Here is a 24,228-nt window from a genome sequence, read left to right on the forward strand (position 1 = left end):
AATTGTCACGCAGACAGAACTGCGAAGGGGTTAATGCTGATTTTGAAGCCTTAGATTTAGATTTGAGAGAGAAGTTTTAAGAGGCTGCAGCTCAGATACAGCTGTTCAGGAAGCTGGAGTGTATGCAGAAAGCAGCAGGCGGCTGAAAGCTAAGGAGCTACACGTTCCCTCAACTAGTAAATATAAAACAATACAATGTAAATGTTACCGATGTATTTCTCAACACCTGGGATGCAGAAATAGAATTGGTAATGTGCCTATGACATGGTCACTTTTCTTTAACTATATACCGGAAATGGATGTCGGGTTTTTTATTAAATCTGAGACTGACACCAGCAAATTTGTTAAAGATGCAGAATCACGTTTAGCGTCCTTCATCAGGTCACTTTCACCAATATGCACTTAAAACTAGTCTCACCTGGGGCACAGGGAGATACCTGGGGTAAACTGTTATTTTGGGGAGGGTAGAGTTCAGATCTAACCGAAAATGAACTATTCTTCACTTGCAATATGGCAACAACGCACTTTTAAGGCTGCAATTTTTAGCTATGAATATATATGTCCAAAGACCTAGCTTAAAGAGGTGCTGCATCTGAAAAACACGTTGCCACACACACTGCCACGGTGAATAGCTATGGAATGGAATCTGGTGTAGAAGAGGGGGAAAAAAAGAATCACTCTTAATGAGTTCAGTTAAATACTGTTAAATATTTCTCTGTCCCCACAACTTGATGAGGATCTCAGTTTCAATTCTGAAGTCTTCCATTTTCCTCTTTCCACAGTTGGTGTCCCTAGCTTCTGTTTTTACTCATCTCTCTTTCATTTGTTATGACTGTAATGAAATTGCATTTCAAAAAGACCATGTGACTCTCTCGTTTTTCACCTTTTTAAACTGAATATAAATGTTCCGAATGTTCACATGTTGCATTTCTTTGCATTGGGATGCCATTGTCCTGTAAAGTGCAAATTTTAAAAATACAATTGGCAAAAAGATTTGATAGTTTTACAGAAAGATTTGCTATCTTAAACTCAAACTGTTTTCTATTTTCATCTAAATGACTGGGATGCTATCTTTGTAATTCTTTGAGGTCATATTTGTGAAATAAACAATACATGAAAGCTTTCCTGTCATATACACTATATGTAGTCCGGAGTGTTGAGCAAACTTGAGTTCCTGAGTTGTAATATCTATCTACGTATGGTATTTACAATTTTGAATGTGTGCCACTACCAAGATAATAATGCTGTACAATTTTGAATGGTGGTAGTTTCTGTATGGCAGTCCAGCTGAACTATTTTGATGTACTGCTTAATTTTTGAATTTTATTTTTTAAGTTGTATAATTTATTTTCTTGCAAAATAAAAATGTAATATAAAAGACTACTCATTTAGCAAGGTATTCTGGTGTCTTCCCCTGCAAAATTTATAAGTTGAATTCAGGTGCTGATCCTGAAAAATGCTGCTGTATGAAGTTTGCCTGATTCCGTGTCCCAAAGTCTGTTATGATCAGAGTACTAAACAAAAAAGGTAAAGACTTCCAGTTGTTTTCTTGTTACAATTTTTCAAGTACTGAAGGTTCTCTGTAGAGCTATTTAGTCTTCCAAACTCTATTTAAAGATGAGCTGTAGTCTCAGTTTAAACGTATGAAAGCTTGCCATGCCAAAAAGGGCTGGGGGGGCCAGGCCGGACTTAAAATTGTTTATGCCATATTTAAAAAGGGTTCTGTCTTTGTGTACCTTACTGGGATGTACTTGGATTGATGAGTGTTTTGGTTGATTTGTCTCTGAAATTACTTAGAATGGAGTCACTGAAAATGACTGGTGGTGTCACCTCAGGTTGTTGGGACCTTCAAGTACCTGGTCCTGCAGTAAACAAGCAGCGATGTGGGAGCAGTCCGTTGCCTGAAGGCGTGCTTTTACTGTAATAGCTTTTCTTGTCTGACTGTCCTTGCCTTTTAATGTGAACCTCTTTGTGCCTTTCTCCTCCATTTTTCCCTAAGTGCACCAGCTGACATCAGGGTTTTGTGCTTTCTGGTATATGCAAAGGTTAGAACTACTTGTATGCAATAACTACCTATTTTTGAGTGACTATTCAGTGTGCACGGCAGTTTGCAAACTGGCGGTTCTTGCAGGCAGAACTTTGATAGCAGGCTGCCGTTATTCCCAAACTTTTCTCCTCTGTTAGGGGAAGGTGTAGTCTTTCACAACAATGGTTTTCTAGGTAGAGTTGTTCTCTAGAAATAAGCCAGTTATCAGAGGAGTTGCTTAGCTGAATCAACTCTTACCAGTGGAGATTGATCACAGTTCAGGTAGAGTCATTGACCTAAATATGAAAGGCTCTAAACCTGTTTTGTTCTTCTGATAAACTAAGAACTTGGCTTGCTTTCTTTGCTTTACGTGTCAACATAGAATCATAGAACCATAGAATCATTTAGATTGGAAAAAACCTTTAAGATCGAGTCCAAGTGTTAACCTAGCACTGCCAAGTCCACCACTAAACCGTGACCCTAAGCACCACATCTACATGTCTTTTAAATGCCTCCAGGGATGGTGACTCCACCACTGCCCTGGGCAGCCTGTTCCAATGCTTGACAACCCTTTCGGTGAAGAAACTTTCACTAATGTCCAACCTAAACCTCCCCTGGCACAACATGAGGCCGTTTCCACTTGTCCTGTTGCTTGTTACCTGGGAGAAGAGACCAACGCCCACCTCACTGCAACCTCCTTTCAGGTGGTTGTAGAGAGCGATCAGGTCTCCCCTCAGCCTCCTCTTCTCCAGGCTAAACAAACCCAGTTGCCTCAGCCGCTCCTCATAAGACTTGGCCTCTAGACCCTCTCTCTAGACATCTCTCTCTCATCTCTCTAGATGTAGGCATGGGGCCTGGATTTCAGCCTCGTTTATTCTAGTGAGGGAGCTCCACTGTGTAACTTCGGGTGGATCCCATGCTCCAAGTCCTGCATGCGACCTGAAACTCCTGTAAGAGAGAGCAGTTGGGGCATGTAGGCTGCTCCTTCGATCTGCTGATCTGGGACACACTCAAAGCCAATCTCATCTCCCAAGCTAGGGAAGAGCAGCACAGTGTGATTGGTTTTAATAGTCTAAAAGGCTGAACCTCAGAAATTAGTGACTTTGAAATAAGTACATTATAGCTGGTTTTGGTGAGAAGAGGTGCTGAAAGAATTAAAGAAGGGAATGCAGTACAGTTTTCTTTCTGGTTTTAAGACCAGGATCTAATACTTCATACGTACAGCTCAGGGTTTGCCATCTATTGCAGTCATTGATTTCTGCTACTGAAGACATTAAAGAAGTTACCATCCTTCCTGCATTTTTTTGGAGCAGGCAGTTGGAACTTATCTGAAGCTGAGGTAAATATGCAGGGTTTATTGCACCAAACAGGGGTGCTGCGGGTCAGTAAGCGTGCCTGGCCCGGATGAAAGTCAGCCATCACTTCTGTGGGAACGGAGGTGTGAAAGGGAACTGCTGGCCAAGGTGTGTCACCTAGCGTTACAGCCGGCTTTGGTGCCAGGGGACGGGTGGGTTGCCAGCAGCTTTTGACTAGGTTCCACTCCAAATGGTATGAAGGAAAGCAAATTGCCACAGAGTTGGGGAAGCCAGGGCTTCAGCTGGGAGAGGACAATTCAAACATGAATGTGACTGAGCTTTAGAAAAGCAGAAACGCAGAGAGTAAGGCAGAACTATTTTCACAGAATCCTGTAAGATCAGCACTAGGGCTACTTGATAAAACCAGCAGAAGACTGGTTTAAAACACTAAAAGAGGACTTGTTTACTGGGGATACTGGTGGTGCAGATCATTGGTATCTGCAGGTTCACAGAGTGTTAGACAAATTCATGGGTAACTGATAATAAAGCCAAGCACGTACCCTCTAACATCACGAAACAGCGAAGGTGGATGGTGGGGAAGTCAGAGAAAGTGCCCTGGCTCTTCTGCTCAGCCTCAAGCGGTGGCTGTAGGGGGTGCTCCTCTCCTACACTCCCTGTTGAACTCCTGAATTCTCCTAAACGTGAATTACCCTGAAAAATTTTAAAGCCCTCCCAGACAAAAGGGCTAAAGGTGTGGGAGGGAGGCAACTAACTGGCTAGAGGCAGCAACAGGTGCAGGGGAGAGGAGGAAGATGTATGGAGATCCCTGGACTGGGACCGAAGGTGTAAAATGTAGGGGAGCACCCAGCAGAGCACCCTTGCCAGTGCCCACCATCTCCTGGAGGTGTGCAAGCAGCTCCTGACTGCTGCCTCGTGGGGAGGGACACAGATCCCACAGGCAAAGGGGTTTTACTCCTTACTCCCCCTCCAGCTTCCTCCTGCCGGTGGTGCGGACGGCCGTTTGGCCAGGGCTAGGAGGTGGCTTGTGAGGGTGTCCTGCCGCTGGCGTGGGGTCAGGATGGGGAGGGTGTAAATAAGCAGGTGTGGGGGGAAGTGCAGCCCAAACTGGTGGGAGAGGGACTGCGCCATAGCGCGTTCCAGGGCACTCATGTGCGCACAAGTGAGTGCTGGCTGCGATGGATTTTTGTTTGTTTGTTTGACCTGTTAAAGGCGTTCTTTCTGCATTTTTTTGATACTGCATTAGAGGATTCGTATCCTGAAATATACCTATTAACTCTGGGGAGGGGATATTTCTTTTTCTTCACTTACCTTCTCTATGCACTGGAGTTCTTGCGCAGCTCCAAGCTATCTTTTAAACTAACGTTATTTCAAGAATACTCGTCATCTTTTTGGAGACTTGAAGTTGCAGAACAATTAAATGATTTTATTATACTGCTATGTTGTGTCTTCTAAATTACCATAGAGTTAATACATTGCTGAAAACCGGTAAATCACCCAATAACTTTGCTTACCCTACAGGCCAGGGATGTGATGCTCTGTATGCTATGGCAGTCCTATTTTAGCAGTGTCCTAACCAGAAGACCAGTGTACATCAAGGAGTTAATGACGCCCATACCAGTTAACCTGAGAAGGCGAACGTTACAGCAGGGCTATGCTGTGCTACAGCACAGGTGCAGCTTGGCCTTCCGGCCTGTCCTGGTGGTGCACCTGTACCCCGGCCAGCTAGTGGGAATGAAGGACCCTGTAGGAGCTCCCTCCTGGCACTGGCAATGACACCACCTGCGTGTTATCTTTATCTCAAAGGGAAGCAGCATGTTCTCATGTGAACAACAGTTTTTTTGGGTGGAGTGGGAGTGATGACCAGAATTCTTGTCTTCTCAGCAGATCTTGTAAGAGTTCTAAAGACATTGGGGAACCTCTTCACGGGCAGGATCTGTACCACAGATGTGTCTGATGCTGCACAGCTCGGGGTTCCCAGCATCTGAAGGGAGGTAAGAGTATCTTTACTGTCTTCTTTTTCCTTCTGGTGTGAGCTCCAATAAAGGGCGTGTTCATCAGTCTGTCTGGAGTCCAAGTGCCTTTCCAGCTGGGATGATAGGCATGTTAGTCCTTGGTGCAGTCACAGGCTGTATCCCCAAAAAAGGGCCTTATGCTGCAGGAGTAAAGGCAAACTTAAATAAGAGCTTTCCCTTTCTCTGTTCTATATGTTTTTGGCATTACTAATTTCTGAAAAATATCCTCATCCAACCAAGTGGGATGTCTTTTCTCTATGATACGCATATAGTTTCAGGGTAAAATCTTCAGTTCTTCCTCAGTCAGTATTTGTCAGTTCTTATGTTATCTCTGGTTTGTACTTGAAAACTTTGGCTCTAAATCAAAGGTCTAGGCTAGATTGGTCAAACTCTCAGAACATCAGCTACAGACATTCAAAAGAAGCAAAAAAGTACAAGTGCTTACTGCATCTGTGGCAGTCCCAGTCAGCCTCTTACCGTTGTGTCTGGAGCATCTTTAGACATATGGAAAGCAAGAAGTATTTTATTTTTCAGAGCAGAGAAAGTTAAATCCTTTCTCAAAGGGAAATGAATGAGATGTAGAACAGAAAATGGACTGAAGCAGGTTTGATGAACGTTAGTTTTTACAAGGTGACGAGAAAATAACAAAAATCAGTCAAGATAGCAAATGGATGGTAACAAGTTGTTGAGATACTCTTTGCTTTCCAGATGCTTTCCAGATTTCTTGGCATTTGTTCCAGTTTGTGGTCTGAAGGGAAGGAAGGGTGCAAGTAAATGCTGCTTTACCTGTCTTGTGGGTATCAGTTCCAGGGAATGCAGCAGTCAGTCGTGTAACAGTCAGTATGCCAACTCCTTCAGGAATTAAAAAAGTGGCTGAGGAGAACATAAGCAAGACTGATCAAAACCACAGAACTGCTTGTGCTAGGCAGTGTGCAGCAGCACAATTCACAGAGAAAGTTACCTTCTGCTTTGAGCCTGTTCTTTTGAGAGACAAAGCTCAAGACCAGGAAGGACCAGGCTTTTCCTGGCCTAGCTCCGTGCCTGTTGGATAGACAGAGCAGACAGAGGCACTGCCCAGCAGGCAGACACCTGTAGATATTGAATACTGGCCTTCATCTAGAAATCCAGATTCAGAGGCAGAGAGCATGGCGGGGGGAAGCAAAGTGCATGGAAGACTGTGCGTGGGCACCCTGAGATCGACCTGGGGTTGAGCGGGTACCAACCTTTCTGGAAAGGCAGCTGCCGAGGCGGTTCTCAGGCAGGTTTGAACTCTGAGGTAACACTGTTAGATGCTTATGCCAGGGCTAGGCAGGAAGGACTTTAAAGGGAATTAAGCTGCTGGCTTTTCTGAAAACAGCAGGCAGCTACAGCACAAGGGCATGCCAGACGCCAAGCGCCTCAGAGACTCAGACGCGCTCCAGCGCCTGCACCCCCCCAGAGCTTGTAACTGCGCAGGTACGTTTGTGATACGGGTTCCACAGGGGGACAAACTTCTGTGGCTCATTGCAGCTGAACACTGACGAGGGGGCTGGGCCGAGGAGCGGCGGGGCGCAGCCTCAGGGGCTTTTTCCCTTTCCTGTGGAGCGGAGACAAGCCTGGGAGCTGGTTCTTGCCCCGCAGCCACCTTCCACACCGTCTCCACGCCGTTCGTTATTGGTTATTTTTCCCCTCAGCACGAAGACAAGAACCACTCCTCCGCAGCCGCCCACCCGCACCGCCTCAGAGGCCGGGCGCCACCCTCTCCCTCCTCGGCCCCGCGGACGCAGCGGCCCGCCTTCCAACCCAGCCAATGGCAGGGACGGGTTTGGCACCGCCCTCGGCCCCAGGGCCAATGGGAAGCTGGGAGGCGGTCGGGGCGTCGCCGTCTATAGGCCGAGAAGGGGGGCGGTGGTGAAGGTGACGGGGGCGGCTGGCGGGAGCATGGCGGCGGTAGCGATGCTGGGCTGGCGGCGCCCGGCCGCCGAGCTGTTGCGGGTGAGGCGGGCGGCGCGGGCCCCAGCCCTTCCCCTCTCCCTCCCCTTGCGGCCCCGACCCCGCTGCGGGGCCCGGAAAGACTTGGCCAAGGTCACGCCCGCGTCTGGGGCGGGGAAGGCTGCGCCCCCCTCCTCACCTCACCCTTGCCGCGGGATGCGGGGGGAGCTCCCGGCGCGGGAAGTGCTGAGGGGAGGGAGCGGGTCCTGGGCCCTCTCGGCCGGGGGAGCGGAGGCCGGTGGCCGCCGCGGCCTGCGGGACAGGGCGAGCCGCTCCGCCCCGCCCCGGGGCCGCCTGGTCGGTGAAGGGCGGCCGCCCCCGCCTCAGCAGCCCCGAGCCGGGCGCCGCACTGAGCCCGGCGGGACCTTTAGCCGCGATCCTCAGAGCGGCTTTTTCCACTGCCTCATGAGGGCCCGTCGGCGCTGGGAGCGCGGCCGGCTGGCCAGGGCTCACCCCCGGCTCTTCGGCTTCTTCCTTCGTGATCCGCTGCCCCTCGGAGCCCCCGTGTCCCTCTGTCACCCGCTTCCGCGGCAGGGGTGGGTGGGAGCTGTCAGAGGCTTTCGGTAGCCAGGGCCGGGAGGGGGAGCGGGTAGCAAAGGTGCTGCCTCGGTGTGCGCGAGGTGAGGTACCGAGTGCTCCCGCCCGCAGAGCCGCGGTACGGGCGGCATTGGGGCGCTGCTGACTGGGGGGGTGGGGGTGCCCGGTTCGCCTGGAGCGCTGGGCGTCCTGCCGCTGGTGCGGAGGAGAGCTGTACTGGGAGAAAAGGGCAGGGGAAGCATCCCCACTGCGCTGGATTGCGTGTGGTTTGGCCGTATTGCCACACGCAGAGCTGAAGGTTGTGTCTTGGCAGCTGTAGAATTGTTCTGCTTTTAAAAAAAGTCTGTAATTGACACAGAGCACGAACGCTGCTGGCAGATGCAGTTACATTTGGTATTGCCTGGTTTATCCAGTTTACTACAAAGGTAGCCTTCAGGTGTATCACAGTAAGGGCATGTTACTTTGCTAGGGCTTTTTTTTTATTACACTAACCTTCAAAAGCCCTGTTATTAAAGCCCTACAGGGACATAATTCTTTTTCAGAGAGTTTAACTTAAACTTTCCACTGGCTATTAGAACCTGAGCTAAAAAAACCCAACCAAACCCAAAAAAACGAATTGAAAAGCAGTAGGAAAAAAATATCTGTCTTTGAAGGTTGTCAAATGAAGAGAGAAACACTAAATTTTCTTATTATGGACAGAAGGTGTTCGTTGATTTATAAAATTCATGGTGTTTTTGTAGCATCCGTAAGCAGTTACTCTTTTTATTAGTATTTATTTAGCTGTCACTCTGATGACCAGAAGTCTCCAGTGTATTGAAATGTTGTCTTAAGGAAATGGCTTAAACTCTCGATATTTTAAACCACTAATTGAAAGATAATTCTGTTAATATATTAAATAATACCCTCAGATCTATCTTTGTATCTTTAACCTGATTAATTAGATGAAGCTAGTAGCTGGTTAAATAGCCTGTTCAGGTGATAGCTTTTTCTTTTTCTTGGTTTTGTTTTTTTTTTTTAATATTTTGTTGCAGAATTCTGAATTCATTATCCTCATTTTTGAATGAGAATAATTCACCAAGGAAATAAAGCTGTAGACACAAACTGCTACTATTTAAAAAGCAGTGAATTTAATGATAGCAACAAATGAACCAAAGTCCAGAGAAACAGACAGAGGGACTAGTAAACTTTTTCAAGATAGCACATCACTCCCTGGTTTAGACATATGTTACATATGTACATGACAGGCTTGTCCAAAATGAACTGGGTTTTGTTTTTAAAGGATTATCTGTTTATTTGTCAGAAAATGTTTTATCACAGATGTTATGGTGAGACTATGTACTAGGCTACGCTTTTTTTAAAAGCATTTCATTATTTTTAATGTAATATTTTTCCAGTATTTCTTAGATATTATTTTTTTAAATTATGACTTCTATGAAAATGGTACATTATTGAAGCATCATGGTATTGGCTTTCTTGATATGAAATTCTCAGAACTTTCTTATTTTCAGGCTTTGAAGTATACAAGCCGTGGCTATGCATCACAGCGTACTTTAAATGTGAGTATAAAACACCATCTGACTGCAGTAAATCACTGGTTAGATCTGTTTCTTAACTGCTGAAGTTTTTAAAAAGTTATCACAAAAAAAATCCTATTTGCAGGCAACTCAGCTTGTGGCCAAGTCGCACCTTACTGCAAAAGCTGGAATCAAAGTCAGATCTCCTTTGTTACTTTGCTTTGCTAGTTGTTAGGTAGGTGAGGGGGGCAAAATTGGTTAGAAGTGTGTCAGCTAACTTAATTTGTCTGTCTGTCACTGGAAAATACAGCTGATGTTAACCAATCCTTTTGATGTTATTTGGATGTTATCCTGCAACTTGCTGTTCCAATGAAAAGATGAGGACAAGTGCTTTACTATCACTGCAGTCAGTCACGATGAAGAAGGGGTTACAGAAAGAGACAGACCTTCCTAGTTTTAAACAAGCACAATTTGTCTTTTTTGGTTTAAACTTTTTCCAGTGATTTCTATCTTTGCTTGTCTCTATAAATAAAGAACTTGTGGTGAGACCTCATAAAGCTTTGTGTCTGACTTCCACTGAAACCAGCACAGCTGGAGGTATTCATTGCTGCTTCTCAGTAACTGTCCAGGGGCAGCCAGAGGTCTGAAATGGGCATCTTTTTGATGCTGGGTCCTTATGATACTCTCACAGAGTTAGCGGGTAGGTATGTTGATGTTGCATTAAGGCAAAGAGGCAAAATAAGAGTAAATCATGTCTTAAACTACCACTTACTCGTTATGCTGGGACGTGGGCTCTTGAGTGTCTCCAAGGAGGGAGAGTCCATGACCTCTCTGGGCAACCTGCGCCAGTGCTCAGTCACCCTCGCAGTGGAAAAGTGTTTCCTGATGTTCAGACGTAACCTTGAGTGTGTCAGTTTGTGCCCATAACACCTTGTCCAGTCACTGGGCACCACTGAAGAGAGCCTGGCTCTGACCTCTTTGCAGCCTCCCTTCGGGTATTTATACACATTGATGAGATCACCCTGAGTCTTCTCATCTCCAGGCTGAACAGTCCCAGCTCTCTCAGCCTTTCCTCATATGTCAGATGCTCCAGTCCCTTAATCATCTTCGTGGCCCTCCACTGGACTCTCTCCAGTAGTTCCCTGTCTCTCTTGAGCTGGGGATCCCAGAACTGGACACAGCACTCCAGATGGGGTCTCAGCAGGGCGGAGTAGAGGGGAAGGATCACCTCCCTTGACCTGCTGCCAATGCGCTGCCTAATGCAGCCCAGGATTCCGTTAGCTGCCTTTGCAGCAAGGGCCCGTTTCTGGCTTATGTTCAACTTGGTATCCACCAAGATTCTCGGGTCCTTTTCTCCCAAGCTGCTTTCCAGCTGGGTGGCCATCTCTGTGTTCTGGTGCCAGCAGTTGTTCCTCCCCAGGTGCAGGATTTTGTACGTCTTGTTGAACTTCATGAGGTTCCCGTTGGCCCATTTCTCCAGCCTGCTGAGGTCTATCTGGGTGGCAGCAGACTCTCTGGCATATCAGCCACTCCTCCCAGTTTGGTGTCACCAGCAAACCTGCTGAGGGTACGCTGCCCCATCATCCACATCATTAATGAAAACGTTAAGCAGGATCAGACTCAGGATCGACCCCTGGCGTGCACCGCTAGTTACTGGCCTCCAGCCAGACTTTGTGCCACTGATCAGAGCCCCCTGGGCCTGGCCGTTCAGTTTACCCCACTGTCGGCTCATCCAGCCTGTACATCAGCAGTCCTCTGTGAAGATCCTATGGGAGGCCGTGTTGAAAGCCTTACTGGAGTCTAGGCAGACAATGTTCGCGGCTCTCCCCTCCTCCACCATGCCAGTCCTTTCATTGTAGAAGGTTATCGGGTTGTTTGAGCATGACTTGCCCAGGGCAAATCCACGCTGATGACTCCTCATGATTTTCTTCTTGTTCTTGTGCCTGGAAATGGTTTCCAGGATTAGTTGTTTCATCACCTTCCCAGGGACTGAGGTGAGGCTGACCAGCCAGTACTTCCCTGGGTCCTCCTTCTTGATGTTTTTGAAGACAGGAGTGTCATTTGCTTTCCTCCAGTCCTCGGGCACCGCTCACAGTTGCTCTGACCATTCCAAGATTATTGAGAGCGACCTTACAAAGACATCTGCCAGCTCCCTCTGTGGGTGTATCACGGCAGAGCCCAAGGATTTGTTTATGTCCCGTTTGCTTAAGTATTCCCTGACCTGATCCTCTCCCACCAAGAGTGCGTCTTCCTTGCTCTAGCCTTCCTCTGGGGCCTGGGATTTCTGAAGGCCAGTCTCACTCGTGAAGAGTGAGATGAAGAAGGCATTCAGTACCTCAGCATTTTCCATGTCCTGTCTCACCAAGTCTCCTGCCCCGTTCAGCAGCAGGCCTACGTTTTCCCTAGAGTTCCTTGTGCTTCCTAGGTGTTTATGGAAGCATTTCTCATTGCCTTTGACATCCCTTGCCAGATTTGTTTATCTTTGGGATTTGGCTTTTTTAACCTCATTCCTGCATGCTCAGACAGCTCAGGTCAGGTTCCCTGACCCTGCTTTGGTCATCCATACAGCTCTCGTGTTCTGTCTTCACCTGACTTGCCTGCTTGTTGGAATGGAGTGCTCTTGAGCTTGGAGGGTGTAATCCTCAAATATTAGTCAGCTTTCTTCGACCCCTTCTCCCTCCAGAGCCTTGGGACCCCTTCAAGCATCATCCACCCCAAGGCTGAGATCAGTGCACTCCAGCTGTCTCTCACTTAAACAGCAACCTCCCTTCCTTGTCTCCTTGGCCTGTCCTTCCCGAAGAGCCCGTATCCCTCCATGGCAGCACTCCAGCCATGGGAGCCATCCCACCACGGCTCCGTGATCCCAAGATTCTAATCCTGCAACTGCGCACCTGTCTCTAACTCCTTATGTTTATTCCCCGTGCTGCATGCGTTAATAAAGATTATTTTAGTGCTCTGAAACACCTGTGGGATAAAAGAGAAGCTGTGACATGAATGAAAGAGTAGAAGTGGATAAATTTAGAAAAGACTCTGGTATAAGTGTGCATGTGTGAGAGAGATTGTGACTTTGACTCCATGCTTCTCCTCTTAGGAGGTGGTGATAGCAAGTGCTGTAAGGACACCGATCGGATCTTTCCAGGGATCTCTTTCGTCATTACCAGCCACTAAACTTGGTTCCATTGCAATTAAGGGAGCAATTGACAGAGCAGGTATATGTAAATAGTTTTTCTGTGACAAAGAAAACCTTGAGTGGCTCAGACCAGTATCAGTCTGTGTCTTTTAAGTTGCTTGGTAAACAAAAGATCTTGTGGGTTTTGCTGCCGTGGCACTCCTAAGTCTATCCACAAATGGTGTTTAAGTAAAGCTCACTGTTGGGCTTTGAATCTGAATTAAGTGCTGTTTCTAGGAGTGGAATATTACTTAGGGATATCTGTGCTAATCCAAATCCATCTGAACGTGCTAATTGTTTCCTGGGGTGGGGTCTTACGACACGCCTAATCTGATGCAAAGGCTAGCTGTTGCCCAAACCAGTGCCCCTTCCTTTCAGTGCCTGTTTTTTACATGGGCACTCATGCTTGTAGGAACCCTTGTGAGTCTATTGATGGACTCAAATTAGCAAAAAAAACTTTTTGGGAGAGAGGAGGGTTAATTTTCTACAAATTTGACTTCTCGAAACAGCATATTACAAGAACTCGAACGCCAGGGCTGTTGCAAGAGATGCAGCGGGAGAGCAGGGCTCTTCTGTCTGGTGGCAGCTACCTGTGGCCTTGACTCACCCCTGTAAAACTAACGAACAAAACTGTTCCTTTAGACATAACTGTGGCGTGTGGGAAGCTTTGTGCATTTAACCATCCATGGAAACTGAGCTTCTCGGGTGACTAGTGAGACATGGAAGTGTTTGCTGTAGTTGGCTGACTGTAGCTCATTCTGCAGGGTAACAAGGGAGTTCTTTTGGGGATGGGGGTGTCAGCAGTTCAGCACGTTCCATGAATACCAGGGTAGAGATCCAGGATGCACCCACAGGGGCCTGCGTGCTGTTAGCACAGGACACGGCACATTTCAGCAGTCTGACAGAAAACTTCAATGGGAATGTTAGTAAAAGGGAGTTATGTCTTCTGGGCAAAGAATCCTGAATCAAAACAATTTTGTTTTATAGGTATCCCCGCAGAAGAAGTGAAAGAAGTGTACATGGGTAACGTCTTGCAGGCTGGACAAGGACAGGCTCCAGCGAGACAAGCAGTCTTGGGTGCAGGTATTCATTCCCTTGATGCTGGAGTTAAAGGTTTTCTGTCTTTGTGCAGACAGCGTAGATCATCGAGCCACGCGCTAAAGCAGAGCGGTGCCCAGCCTTCTGTCAGGGCAGTCTCTGTGTGCTTTTTTCCCTGTGGTGGGTGAAGGGTGTGTGTTGTGCTCACGTAAGTGGCCCCAGATGTCCATCCTCAGGGATCCATTTTCGTATGCACAATGGATGTCACTGCCTGTGGTGTCTGCAGAAGCGGGAGAAGACGATAGTGGAGACCAGGCTGCTACTTCCAGAGCACTTTAGGCTAATGATGGATGCTGCTCTTTGAATCTTTCATGAAACGGCCTTTTTTTACTTCGTTACTCTTAAGTCCTCCTGGATAAGGGGTCGGTGAGTTTCCTTGAACTGCAGATAAGAGTATGTCATTGTACTCATCTTCCCATGGAGTCGGGAGCTGTCACTGGAAGGATTCGCTCAGTAACGTTAACTAACTGCAGCACGAATGTCATTGGGGTGCAGGAGTTACTTTCTTCTCCCTGTCGCTGTGGGGGTGGGATTCCATACCTTAGTGTGACTGTAGGGAAGTCTGTGGATCAGGGAAGAACTGGATACTTTCCTGGCTCTGTCCATGTACTTTTCTGAAAGAGAAGGAGCTGCTTCCATGTGAGGCAAAGGGGTGAATACGGCCCTTTTCTTTCCCCGGCTCGTTTCCCCATCTCGCTGCGGTGTGGAGGTGATGTGCTGGTACTAGGGCAGCGGCAGTGATGCAGTGGGCTTGAGCCAAGCTGCACACAGCAGAGCCCAAAGCTGTTGTGGTGAGCACTCAGGAACAACTCAGTAACACCCGTGTGAGTGATGGTGGCACTTTTGGTCTTGCTCAGTATTGCGTGCGTTTGGAGTCCCTCTACTTCTGGGGTCTGTCTTGTTGCCAGTTGCTAAATTCTACAGCTTGTTTATGCCTTTTCAGTCTTGAATGCTTCTTGGAGGCAGGGACCGGGGTGTCAGGAGGAGGAATAGTCCTGGAGTTGCTTCCCTGATCTTCTGTCTCTGATTCTTCACTTGCTTGCTCCCTTATCTGTTGGAGGGGGAGAAAGAACAAGTCTCCAAGAAGGATGGTAACTAGGAGTGAGGGTGGATAAATTGCCCCAGCAGGCTAAATAGTGCAAGCTGGACACCCTGGGCTTAGGTAAAAATTGGTCCCGTAAGAAGTACTGCTGAGACACCAATAAAGTGTTAGTCTACCCTTGAAATAATATGGTGGTTTGTACAACTTCCTTGGCTCAGGTCTACCAGTCTGCACTCCTACTACAACTGTCAATAAAGTCTGTGCTTCGGGAATGAAATCGATCATGATGGCAGCGCAAAGCCTGATGTGTGGGAGTCAGGTATGTGAATTTTAGTGCTGTTTTATGGAAAAACCACACAACTGATGTTGTAGGTCCTGTCCTACTAATGACCGTGCTCTGGGATTTGGGGCTGTGTTTTGGCTTGGGATAATAAAGCTAATTAGTAAGGTTTTGTTTTGTTTATGCAACCTTAATTTTATAGTCGCTTAAGTGTGTTTTGGTTTTAAACAGAAAAAAAAATTAAATATTGTAGTTAGGAAATTGTCAGATCTGGTTTTAGAGCTGAGCAAATAAGGTGGGTTTTTTTTTTAGGGGGGCGTGTGTGTGCTGTGTATTTGCATCCCCTCCCTACTGCTCTTCCCCTAACCCAGCTCCTGCCCCAGACCCCAAAATGTAATTAAGGGAATTTTCAAGCTCTCTGGTTTGAAGATTTGAAGAAGTTTTTATAGGTTTAGTTTTTGCTGAAACACATTCAGTCTTGACTTTCAGACACTTACAATACTTAAATGAATTAAATATACATATTAAAGCAAAGCAATGTTGTTTCCAAGTACATTAAGGATGTTTCAGGCATTTTTTATTGTTTTAGTAGAAGCAGAAGCTATTGCTGCTGAACAAGCATTTTCATTGAAGAGCTTGAAGAACTGTCAGCTCTGTGCTAAGATTCCCTGATGGGGAGAAACAGTCTCACTTAATGGGAGGGTGGGAGAACACACCATCTTCCTCAGGCCATTAAATGCTGTGCAGCAAAAAATGTGGGAGAAATGTGAGTGTGAAGAAAGACATTTCAATTCTGATTTGAATTCCACACTCAAAGCATTTTGGCAACATTTCCCCTCCTCTGAAGTGAAAGTATTGTCAGTTCACTGTTTATTTTTGGTTTACAAAGTAAGTGGCTCATAAGTGAGAAATGGACTTAGGCTTCTTTTTTTCTTTTTTGTTTAGAACAAAAGTCAAATACGTAAGTTCTGTTGTCCTTGCTGGGAAAATAACGGTATAGCTGAGATAGGCAACTTCTTGCTGCTTTGGCCTTGCTCTGCAGAGAGCGGCCCTTTGTCCAGTGCCTGCTGAAGTCAGTGGAAGTCTTGTCGCTGAACTTCGAACCAGGCCCAGCATGTCTGGGTAAACAGCCACTTTTGGATGTAGTAAATTGCACCCAGTGACTTCATGAGAGTGGTTGTGCACTTGGTTGGACAGACACAGGCCATGAGCTCTGACAGGAACTGGAGTTTTCAGCTGAGCTAATCATACGTGCTGTGCTGCCGGTCCAGCAAGGGCAGAGACTCAGCCAGTTATTAGTCTCTTAGAGCTATAAATTATGGGGTTTTTTGGTATTTGTTTGGTTTCGGTGGCTGTGGACTGTGAGGTGTCTGTGGTACGAACGTCAGTGATGGTTCCCAGTGGCTTGAGTCAGCGTACGTCATTGTGTAAACAGTTGTGTTCGCTCTGTCTCCAAGTCTTTCACTTTATGGAATTGAAATGCCGGGGACTCTTGTTCCTCTGATCTGCTGCTGCTGCTGTATCTCAGCTGCCTTTCCGATTGATCTGCCTTTCCAGTTTGTCTCCAGCTTTTGTTCTTTTCTTTATTACTTCATGTCACTGTTCCTGGATCTAGTTTATAGCCTGTTCTGAACCAAACCATTATTTCTCTGAGTCTTAACTTAAAGAAACCAAAATTGTATTGAATTTATATTAACAGTATTATTGAACTCTCAAAGCCTCACACTGCTGTGTGTGTATTTTTCTTACATTTATCAGTATTTCAAATATGCCATTAAACACAACTGTGCCTGTTCTTCACATCCTGGGCTTTTGGGGCCATAGCCTGATGAATGTACTTAGTTGTACTTATGGTCCTTACAGCTTTGCCGTTTGTAGTTTTCTGTTTGCTTTGTCTCAGCTTGAAAAGTATGCTAATTTATAATGCCCATAATGATTCAGCTTAATGAAGTTCAGTAATTGTTAATTACTAACATCTCCTTTTTTGCTGGCCTTTTCAGTTGATAAAACCATATTATAAGTTGTCTCTCTTTACACCGTAAGATGAAACAGTATTATGTCAAACTGCGGGTCCTTGTAAATCTCTGTCTCTTCTTATTGGTCTCAAGATTCTGACTGTTGCTTGTTCCATAGGGATATGGAGCTGCGAATGAAGAACAAAAATAAGAAATTTACAGAAAAAGAAACTGTTATAAGTAAAATTTATAAATTGATCTCAGAAGCTTTTGAAGTAAAAGTGCAAGGGACTGTCACGGCTCTTGCAGCTTTTTAAAACAAGCCAGAAGTCCACTTGTTCTGTCAGGGTGGATTAACTGTCTTCAGCTGCTGTTCCTGCTTTTGCTTTTTAAATGCACAAGGATTTTTTTTTTTTCCTCTTTCTCTAAGACTCCTCAGAAATGCAAAGTGTCTGTGCTTAAGCTTTTGCTAATATTTGCTGCTACAAAAAGTCACAGAGAACAAGCTGCATTATTGACAGCTTTAACTTGTTTCCTTCGGGCAGGATGTCATGGTCGCTGGCGGAATGGAGAGCATGTCTAATGTTCCCTACACGATGAGCAGAGGATCAACGCCTTATGGAGGAGTGAAGCTGGAAGACCTGATAGTAAAAGATGGGCTGACAGATGTGTATAACCATATCCACATGGTAAATGTTCCCGCACAGTCCTAACGCATCAGCCATAGACCTGCTGCAGCTTTGAAGAGCTTGCTTATCATTGTTGTGAAACTGCTTCATCTAGCAAACCTAGAAATGAGGAATAATGTTAACGGAGGAGGAAAAAGTCTTCCATTTCCAGGCTTCCTGAGTAACTGTAGTGGAGGGGCTAGACAGGAGACCGACACAGAATAGCAAATTGTGTGTTGATACTTGTCTGTCTCTGACTGAAGTCTGAACAGCCAAGAGCAGGGGTTTAAAGAGAGTATCTCTGCTACCGGGAGGTTGCTGTGGCTCAGTCTGTGGGAGAGAGCAAGCGAATTACTTGATGCCTTTGAGGGTGCCTGCCCTGCACGGCTCAGCAGGCTCTTGTGTTTATTTGCCCTCCCCCAGCGTACGTATCTCATATCTTCTGCTGGAAGGTTTGAGTCAGCTGATGCGCTTACCCAGCAGCATGGTAACTTAAATTGGGCAAACAACTGCAAACTTCGGGTGGGTTTGGGAAACAACTGATGTGAAGATAGTGAAGAACAGTTTGGAAAGAGAACGGCGGCTTCCAGTTTACAAATACTTCTGACCTTTGCCTGTGGTAATTCACAGCGGTGGGGCGTTATTGATTGACCAGTTAGTGTTCTGCTGGTATACAGGAGAGCGTATCATGGAGAATACTCTACTGTGATCCGTGTATTTGATACAGACCTCACTGCTTCGATGTGTGATGTACTCTTTTTGCAGTATAGTGCATTCTACTTGGGCTATTGGTTGAAATCCAGTCCCACATTCCAGCTAAAATGGATTCTGAGAATTTTTATAGGAATGTAAACAGAGGCTTTGCTAGTTCCTGTATGTGGGGAAAAACTCTGGGAGTTGGCTATAATACACAAGTTTGCATAGATTGGGACAATATTTGAGAATCTTTTGCCTTACAGCAGCTGTAGGTTGCTTGGAAAACCTTAACGGTCTGTGTGAGAATATACGGGAAGGCCCATCTGATGGCTTTAGAAACTTACTCTTGCCCGTGTTTTGGCAACAGGCTCAGTTGCTGGTGTGACTTTAAATTCTTTAACTGCGTAGAAGTGAACTTGCTTGTTTGCAGAACTGGAGAAAAGCAGTACTGAAGGGTTTTGTGTGAGTTCATTGAGTTTTCTACAGAAATGAGAAGTGGAACAAAACCTGTTTAAGAACAAATCGTTCAGGTTGACAAAACTTTTTTTTTTTTTTTTAATTAATGTTGTCACCAGGTATTTAGACAGTGTTGGCAATGAATGATGAGTGTATAATTATGATTATGATTGACCTATATATAAAATGACTTGCTTGTCTCATTCTACTTATTTCATTCCAGTTGTTAGGCAGCAGGTATACATACTTCTGTTTGCATGGTTTTTGGAGTCTCAGATCCCGAAGGCTGAGTAACCCCCATGTGTTGGGCTGTTCTTGTACCCTTTGGAACAGGCAAGCTAAGAGTGGAATGAAAACACGAGTAAGATGATGTGAACATTCTGTTCTGTGGCTGAACGGTGGTCTTCAGTCTCTGAAGACATCAGCCCTGCGCACTTTAAAACTCCATTTTGCATGCTGTTTGTGAACTTGGAAAAAAGATCATATTGCAAACCCAAAAGTTACTGTTGGATCGTGGCAGTGTACATTAGGAACGGACACGAAATGTTAGTCACATTCCATTCTAGAAATCTGCTGGTTGAGTTTTTTCAGCTGCATTTCTACTTCACATCTCCAGAAATACCAAACCTAACGTGCCTGGTTTTCTTCAAGGGCAACTGCGCTGAGAATACCGCGAAGAAGTTTACTATTTCACGAGAGGAACAAGACACTTACGCCATAGGCTCTTACACTAAGAGCAAAACAGCCTGGGATTCAGGACTATTGAAAAATGAAATAGTTCCTGTCACTATTTCAAAGAAAGGTACAACGGGAAGGTGTGATAAATGAATTGTGTTTCTCACTGAAAGCTGTCAGGTTGTGTTCAGTGCAAACTGGGTTGTTTAAACACGCAGATCTCGTTCAGGGATCTAATTTTAGATTAGCTGAGAATTTTCTGTTATGCAGCCTTGCTGGTGAGCAGCAGTCAGTGACCCATGGTCTGGTTTTGTTTTCAAATTTTTCTTTAACGTTACATATGTATCTTCGTCCTTTTCTGTGTAAGTGGAAGACTAGCTATTGAATTTAGCTAGTACGGCTTGAGGACATCTGTGTTTTAATTTCCCAGTTAATTACCTTAAAGATACATTCTTTGTCCCTTTTGTTCAGCCACCAGGAAGTATAAATGGATTTGCTGGGGACAAATTAGATTAAGGAATAATTTTTTTCAGTTTTCATAAGCACATTTCCTGACATCCATTTTACGTGTGGTTACATTTTTTTTAACTGAAATAAGTTGTTTAAATAAGGCAGCGTTTAATCAAAGTACTGTGTTAGAATGTCTTAAGAATGGGCTGTTCTGTAAAATACTAAACCAAATCTGAATTTCAGGAAAGCCGGATATAGAAGTGAAAGAAGATGAAGAATACAAACGTGTTGATTTTAGTAAAGTTCCAAAGCTGAAAGCTGTTTTCCAAAAAGAAAATGGTAAATATTGTTTAATTAAGCAGAACAACTGCTTAATTTTTTACCAAGTGTGAGGATACTTTGTTATAGTGACGAGTGCTGCTCCCAAGAGCTTGAAGGCCGAACAGTAGCCCATTAACTTTTAAATGGCTGCTAAGATAAAGACACATGCGTCACAACAGCACGAACTGGCTCGGCTTAAAAGGTGGTCCAAGAACCTCAGACCTGTGGCAAGCTCCGTTTGGGACATTTGCTTTAAAAAGACTGAAACAGATCGGTTTCAGGTTAGCTCTTGTCTTGGTCTCCACCAAGTACGAGCGCTGGGTTCAGCGGGAGCTGGAGTGCCCTTACGGAGTTGCCTGTTACTTCCCAGAGCCTGGGATTGATAAATCTTTCTGGCTGAATCAAAGCTGCCACTCGTTCACAGGCCTTTTTGAGCTGGAGTTAGGCCAGCAGTGCAGCTGGCACGGAAGGCATGGGCTAAACTGCCACTTGGACAGAGATACGAATCCATGTGACTGTACTTGTTTAATCAAATCGATTTAAAAAAAGATAACTCCTTTTTAGTTAAGTGAGTGCAACAGATACCACCGTATTGTTGAGACCTTACGTTCAAGGGCTTGAGGTGAAACCCCCGACGTTCACAAGATACACGTGCGCTCTGCCACGCTCCCCTCTGTTCAGACGGTGCTTTTACCTTTCCTAGGAACAGTTACAGCCGCGAACGCCAGCACTCTGAACGATGGAGCGGCTGCTTTGGTGCTGATGACCACGGAGGCAGCCAAGAGACTGAAGGTCAAACCACTGGCACGGGTAGTAGGTACGGGTTTTCTTTTCTTTGAGTACTGGAAAATGCTCCCATAGGTGCTCTCGGACTGGGAGTCGTTTGGCCGGCTATCTGACGTTCGTGGGGCAGAAAAGCCGAGCCCTTCGCGTTATGGCTGCATCTTCTCCATGCAGTCCTTGGAGCTCCAAGGGTTGTACCAGCAGGCTTTTGATTGTAAACAGAGTTTTCTGTAGGGAATAATATTGAGTCTGAAAACGTTATGATGTGGCTCACTTAAGGCACTAAACTGTAGAGTCTCTATTTCATTGACCGTTATATTCAGGACTTCTCTGTCTCGGCTGGGTTTGCTGCTTGTGCAAATAAAGATCCCGGGTGGTAAAAACAAAAGGTCTTTAAACAGCTTTTGCAATTTTTACAGCTTTTGCCGATGCCGCTGTTGATCCTATTGACTTCCCAATTGCACCTGCACATGCTGTTCCCAAGGTAGGAATAAAACCGAGTGTTTTTTGAACAACACCACCTTCCCTAGCACTGGATTGTTGGTTATCCCTCTTCCTGTAATTAGCATCAAAATTATAGTTACATTACAAATACAAAGAACACGTTTTTCAGAGGATTGAGGCTAGAATGCTGATTTTCAGACTAACAAATGTCTCACACCTGTTGGGAAAGAGAATATAATTTTGTACGGCTTTCACCAACTCTGGGCTTTTTTACACTTTGCAGCTAGTAGAGCTAAAAGGTGAAATAGCTGCAGTTGTACCAGTAGGGACTGGTTCAAAAGGGAGCTGAGGGCAAGGTATGGCGTGAGGCAGTACTGTGTCAGCTTAAATGTACTTGCTGTAGCAGCCGTCTGGGCACAAGTGTGATGAAAAGGCGCTCTTGGCATAGGTTACTCCCCACTTCTTCTTTCATGAAAACTCAAGTTTGTGCTTCAGTACCTCAGTTTTGCTTTTTCCCACCTGACAAAGAGGTTACGAAATGTGAACTTGAATCCGACGACTGGCAGCCTGAGTCAAAACAGACCTGATGATTTCTAGTATTATCTTCCTTTTTTTTCATAATAGTAATTATTTTTATTACCTTTTCTAGATTCTAAGTGAGACAGGCCTGAAAAAAGAAGATATTGCAATGTGGGAAATCAACGAAGCGTTCAGCGTTGTGGTGCTGGCCAACATTAAAATGCTGGGCATTGATCCACAAAAAGTAAACGTTAATGGAGGTGCCGTCTCCCTTGGCCATCCCATAGGGTGAGTCCTGGGCGCCAGGTTGGTTCTGCAGAGGGCACCGGTCTCTAGACACGCTGCAAACCCATTGACCTCTATCTGCACAGGTAACCCACGTAGGACGGGTAGCAGGGGTTTGCGGTCAGCCCCAGAGTGACTTGAGTCAGGTGTTAGACTTCAGGGTACCTTGAAAGAAGCCCGATCCCCTTTGTCTCTTCCCAGGTCGTTATCCCCTGCTTTTATAAAGAGCTTGCTCGGTACCACAGCAGTGTGGATTTACGAAGTATTAAAACCAAATCACTATTGACAAGACAGGATGAACAGTAATAATTAACCAAGCAGTTACACTAATAAAATTGACAGGTAAACTTCTGGAAATAGCGAAGGACACGGTCCAGGGACTTTTGTTACATGAGCACAGTGAAATCCCAGGTCTTGTTGAAGCGCTCTGGGCAGTGAATCCTGAAGTCACCAAGCACCTGACACAGGGCCAGCCTGGGGGATGGCAGGGGGCCTTTGGCCAAAGTTCTGTCGTCTGGTCCGAGGAGTCACGTCACCTGCAGTGCTCCCCAAGAGCGGTGACTCGTGAGGCGGGTATACCCCGGGTCTATCCCACTGCTCCTCCGAGAGCGCTCGTGCTGCACGGCGCAGGCCTGTGAGGAGAACCCCGTTTGCAGGCCTGGCGGTACGCACGGGTGGGAGGTGACCCCGCTGTTCCGCAGGAACCGCTTGGAGCGCTGCGTGGTTCGTCAGCAGCTCTAATCAAGGCAGAATCCCCCAAGACAAGCTGACATCTCCTCTGCAGTATCGGCTGCTTCTCATAAGGGAGTATGGGGTGGTTTTTTGACAGTCTAATGACAGAATTTAAATGTCGGATTTTGCACATTCGGTGGAGCACAGTAGCACACTGCAGTGTATCAAGCTGTAAGCAAGTAAGAAACTGTTTGACGTTACTTGTTACTATCGATTTGCTTTTTGTGGCAATTTGTTACCTTCTTTGGAAGGGCTTTGCTGCATCTAGAGATACTTTGTACCAGAGGGGCTGACCCAGAGACCTTTTCTTTTCCGGAAGGAAGGTCAGATGAACATGGAGTTTTTGGTTGTGTACCTGTAAGAGTCCTTCTGTCTGTTGGGTACTGTAGCTGGAGAAAAGCCCCACTGTATTGCACCTAAAAGTAGATGAAAGGGTGTGTTTGGTCTTTTTGGAGGTTTCTTGGTGTTTTTTTTTCCCCTCCAGTGAATCAGTGCTATATTCTGCTGATTCCCTGCTGTGGGTCAAATGAAGACTTTCCTTTAAGCTAAGCTCTGTACACTTTTTTTTCTTTTATTTAGAATGTCTGGAGCAAGAATTGTTGTTCACATGGCCCACGCGTTGAAACAAGGCCAATACGGCCTCGCAGGAATTTGCAATGGAGGTGGCGGTGCGTCTGCACTGCTGATAGAGAAGCTGTAGGCCCAGCGCCTCAGCCACCCTCGGCCAGCTGATGAGTGGCACCTGTTACATCTTACGTATCAAGAAGGGGATGAATTCTATAACGGTGTTCTACAATGTCATAAACCATCATTGATTATCAATACAGACAAGGGGGCTTTTATTTTCTTTGACTCAGTTTTTATACAGTACAAACAAAAAATGTAAAATTATAATAATGTCTTGAGACCTGACAATAAAGAATGTTTGTTAACTGTGGCTCCTCTGTTGCCAACGTACGTTTTCTCAACTGCCACTGAAAGTCTTGTTGAAGACTTCAGGGAGAAATTTATGCTGTTTCTTTGTTAGGCTTTTTACCAGACGGCAAAAATTTCACCAGCATAAACCCTATTCCCACCTCCCCCTTTTCACCAGGGATAAACATCAACCGCTTTTAAGTCTCGTAGCAGGGATTGAGGACAACTGCCATCATGTCACCAGGAAGTCATCTTGACCCACTGCCTGTCCCTACATTTGCCTCCATAAAGTAGGGGGAATCAATACTTTGACTGGGATGTAGTGGGATCTCTGCTTTCCAGGCAGGAATGGACTGGTAGGGGT

General features: G+C 45.8%; 1 protein-coding gene across 1 annotated transcript; it reads left to right on the forward strand.

Annotated features, from left to right (window-relative positions):
- The first annotated feature begins 7,274 nt into the window (after positions 1–7,274).
- Positions 7,275–23,834, forward strand: ACAT1 (acetyl-CoA acetyltransferase 1). Its single transcript, XM_086481785.1, has 12 exons — positions 7,275–7,328; positions 9,371–9,418; positions 12,468–12,585; positions 13,533–13,628; positions 14,904–15,004; positions 17,466–17,609; positions 19,392–19,542; positions 20,109–20,204; positions 20,890–21,003; positions 21,389–21,453; positions 22,063–22,220; positions 23,529–23,834. Exons 1-12 carry the CDS (start codon positions 7,275–7,277, stop codon positions 23,647–23,649), a joined length of 1,266 nt encoding a protein of 421 aa, XP_086337911.1. The 3' UTR covers positions 23,650–23,834.
- Positions 23,835–24,228: the final 394 nt, after the last annotated feature.

This window comes from Leptosomus discolor, chromosome 1 (assembly GCF_034619465.1).
Source record: "Leptosomus discolor isolate bLepDis1 chromosome 1, bLepDis1.hap2, whole genome shotgun sequence".
NCBI classification, from domain to species: domain Eukaryota; kingdom Metazoa; phylum Chordata; class Aves; order Leptosomiformes; family Leptosomidae; genus Leptosomus; species Leptosomus discolor.

Excerpts from the sequence above, each read along its gene's own strand:
- ACAT1 (XM_086481785.1), top strand. The coding sequence starts at position 7,275 with ATGGCGGCGGTAGCGATGCTGGGCTGGCGGCGCCCGGCCGCCGAGCTG. Across the intron at positions 12,586-13,532 it reads GGGAGCAATTGACAGAGCAG|GTATCCCCGCAGAAGAAGTG; the intron begins GTATATGTAAAT and ends TTTGTTTTATAG. Across the intron at positions 21,454-22,062 it reads CTGCACATGCTGTTCCCAAG|ATTCTAAGTGAGACAGGCCT; the intron begins GTAGGAATAAAA and ends TACCTTTTCTAG.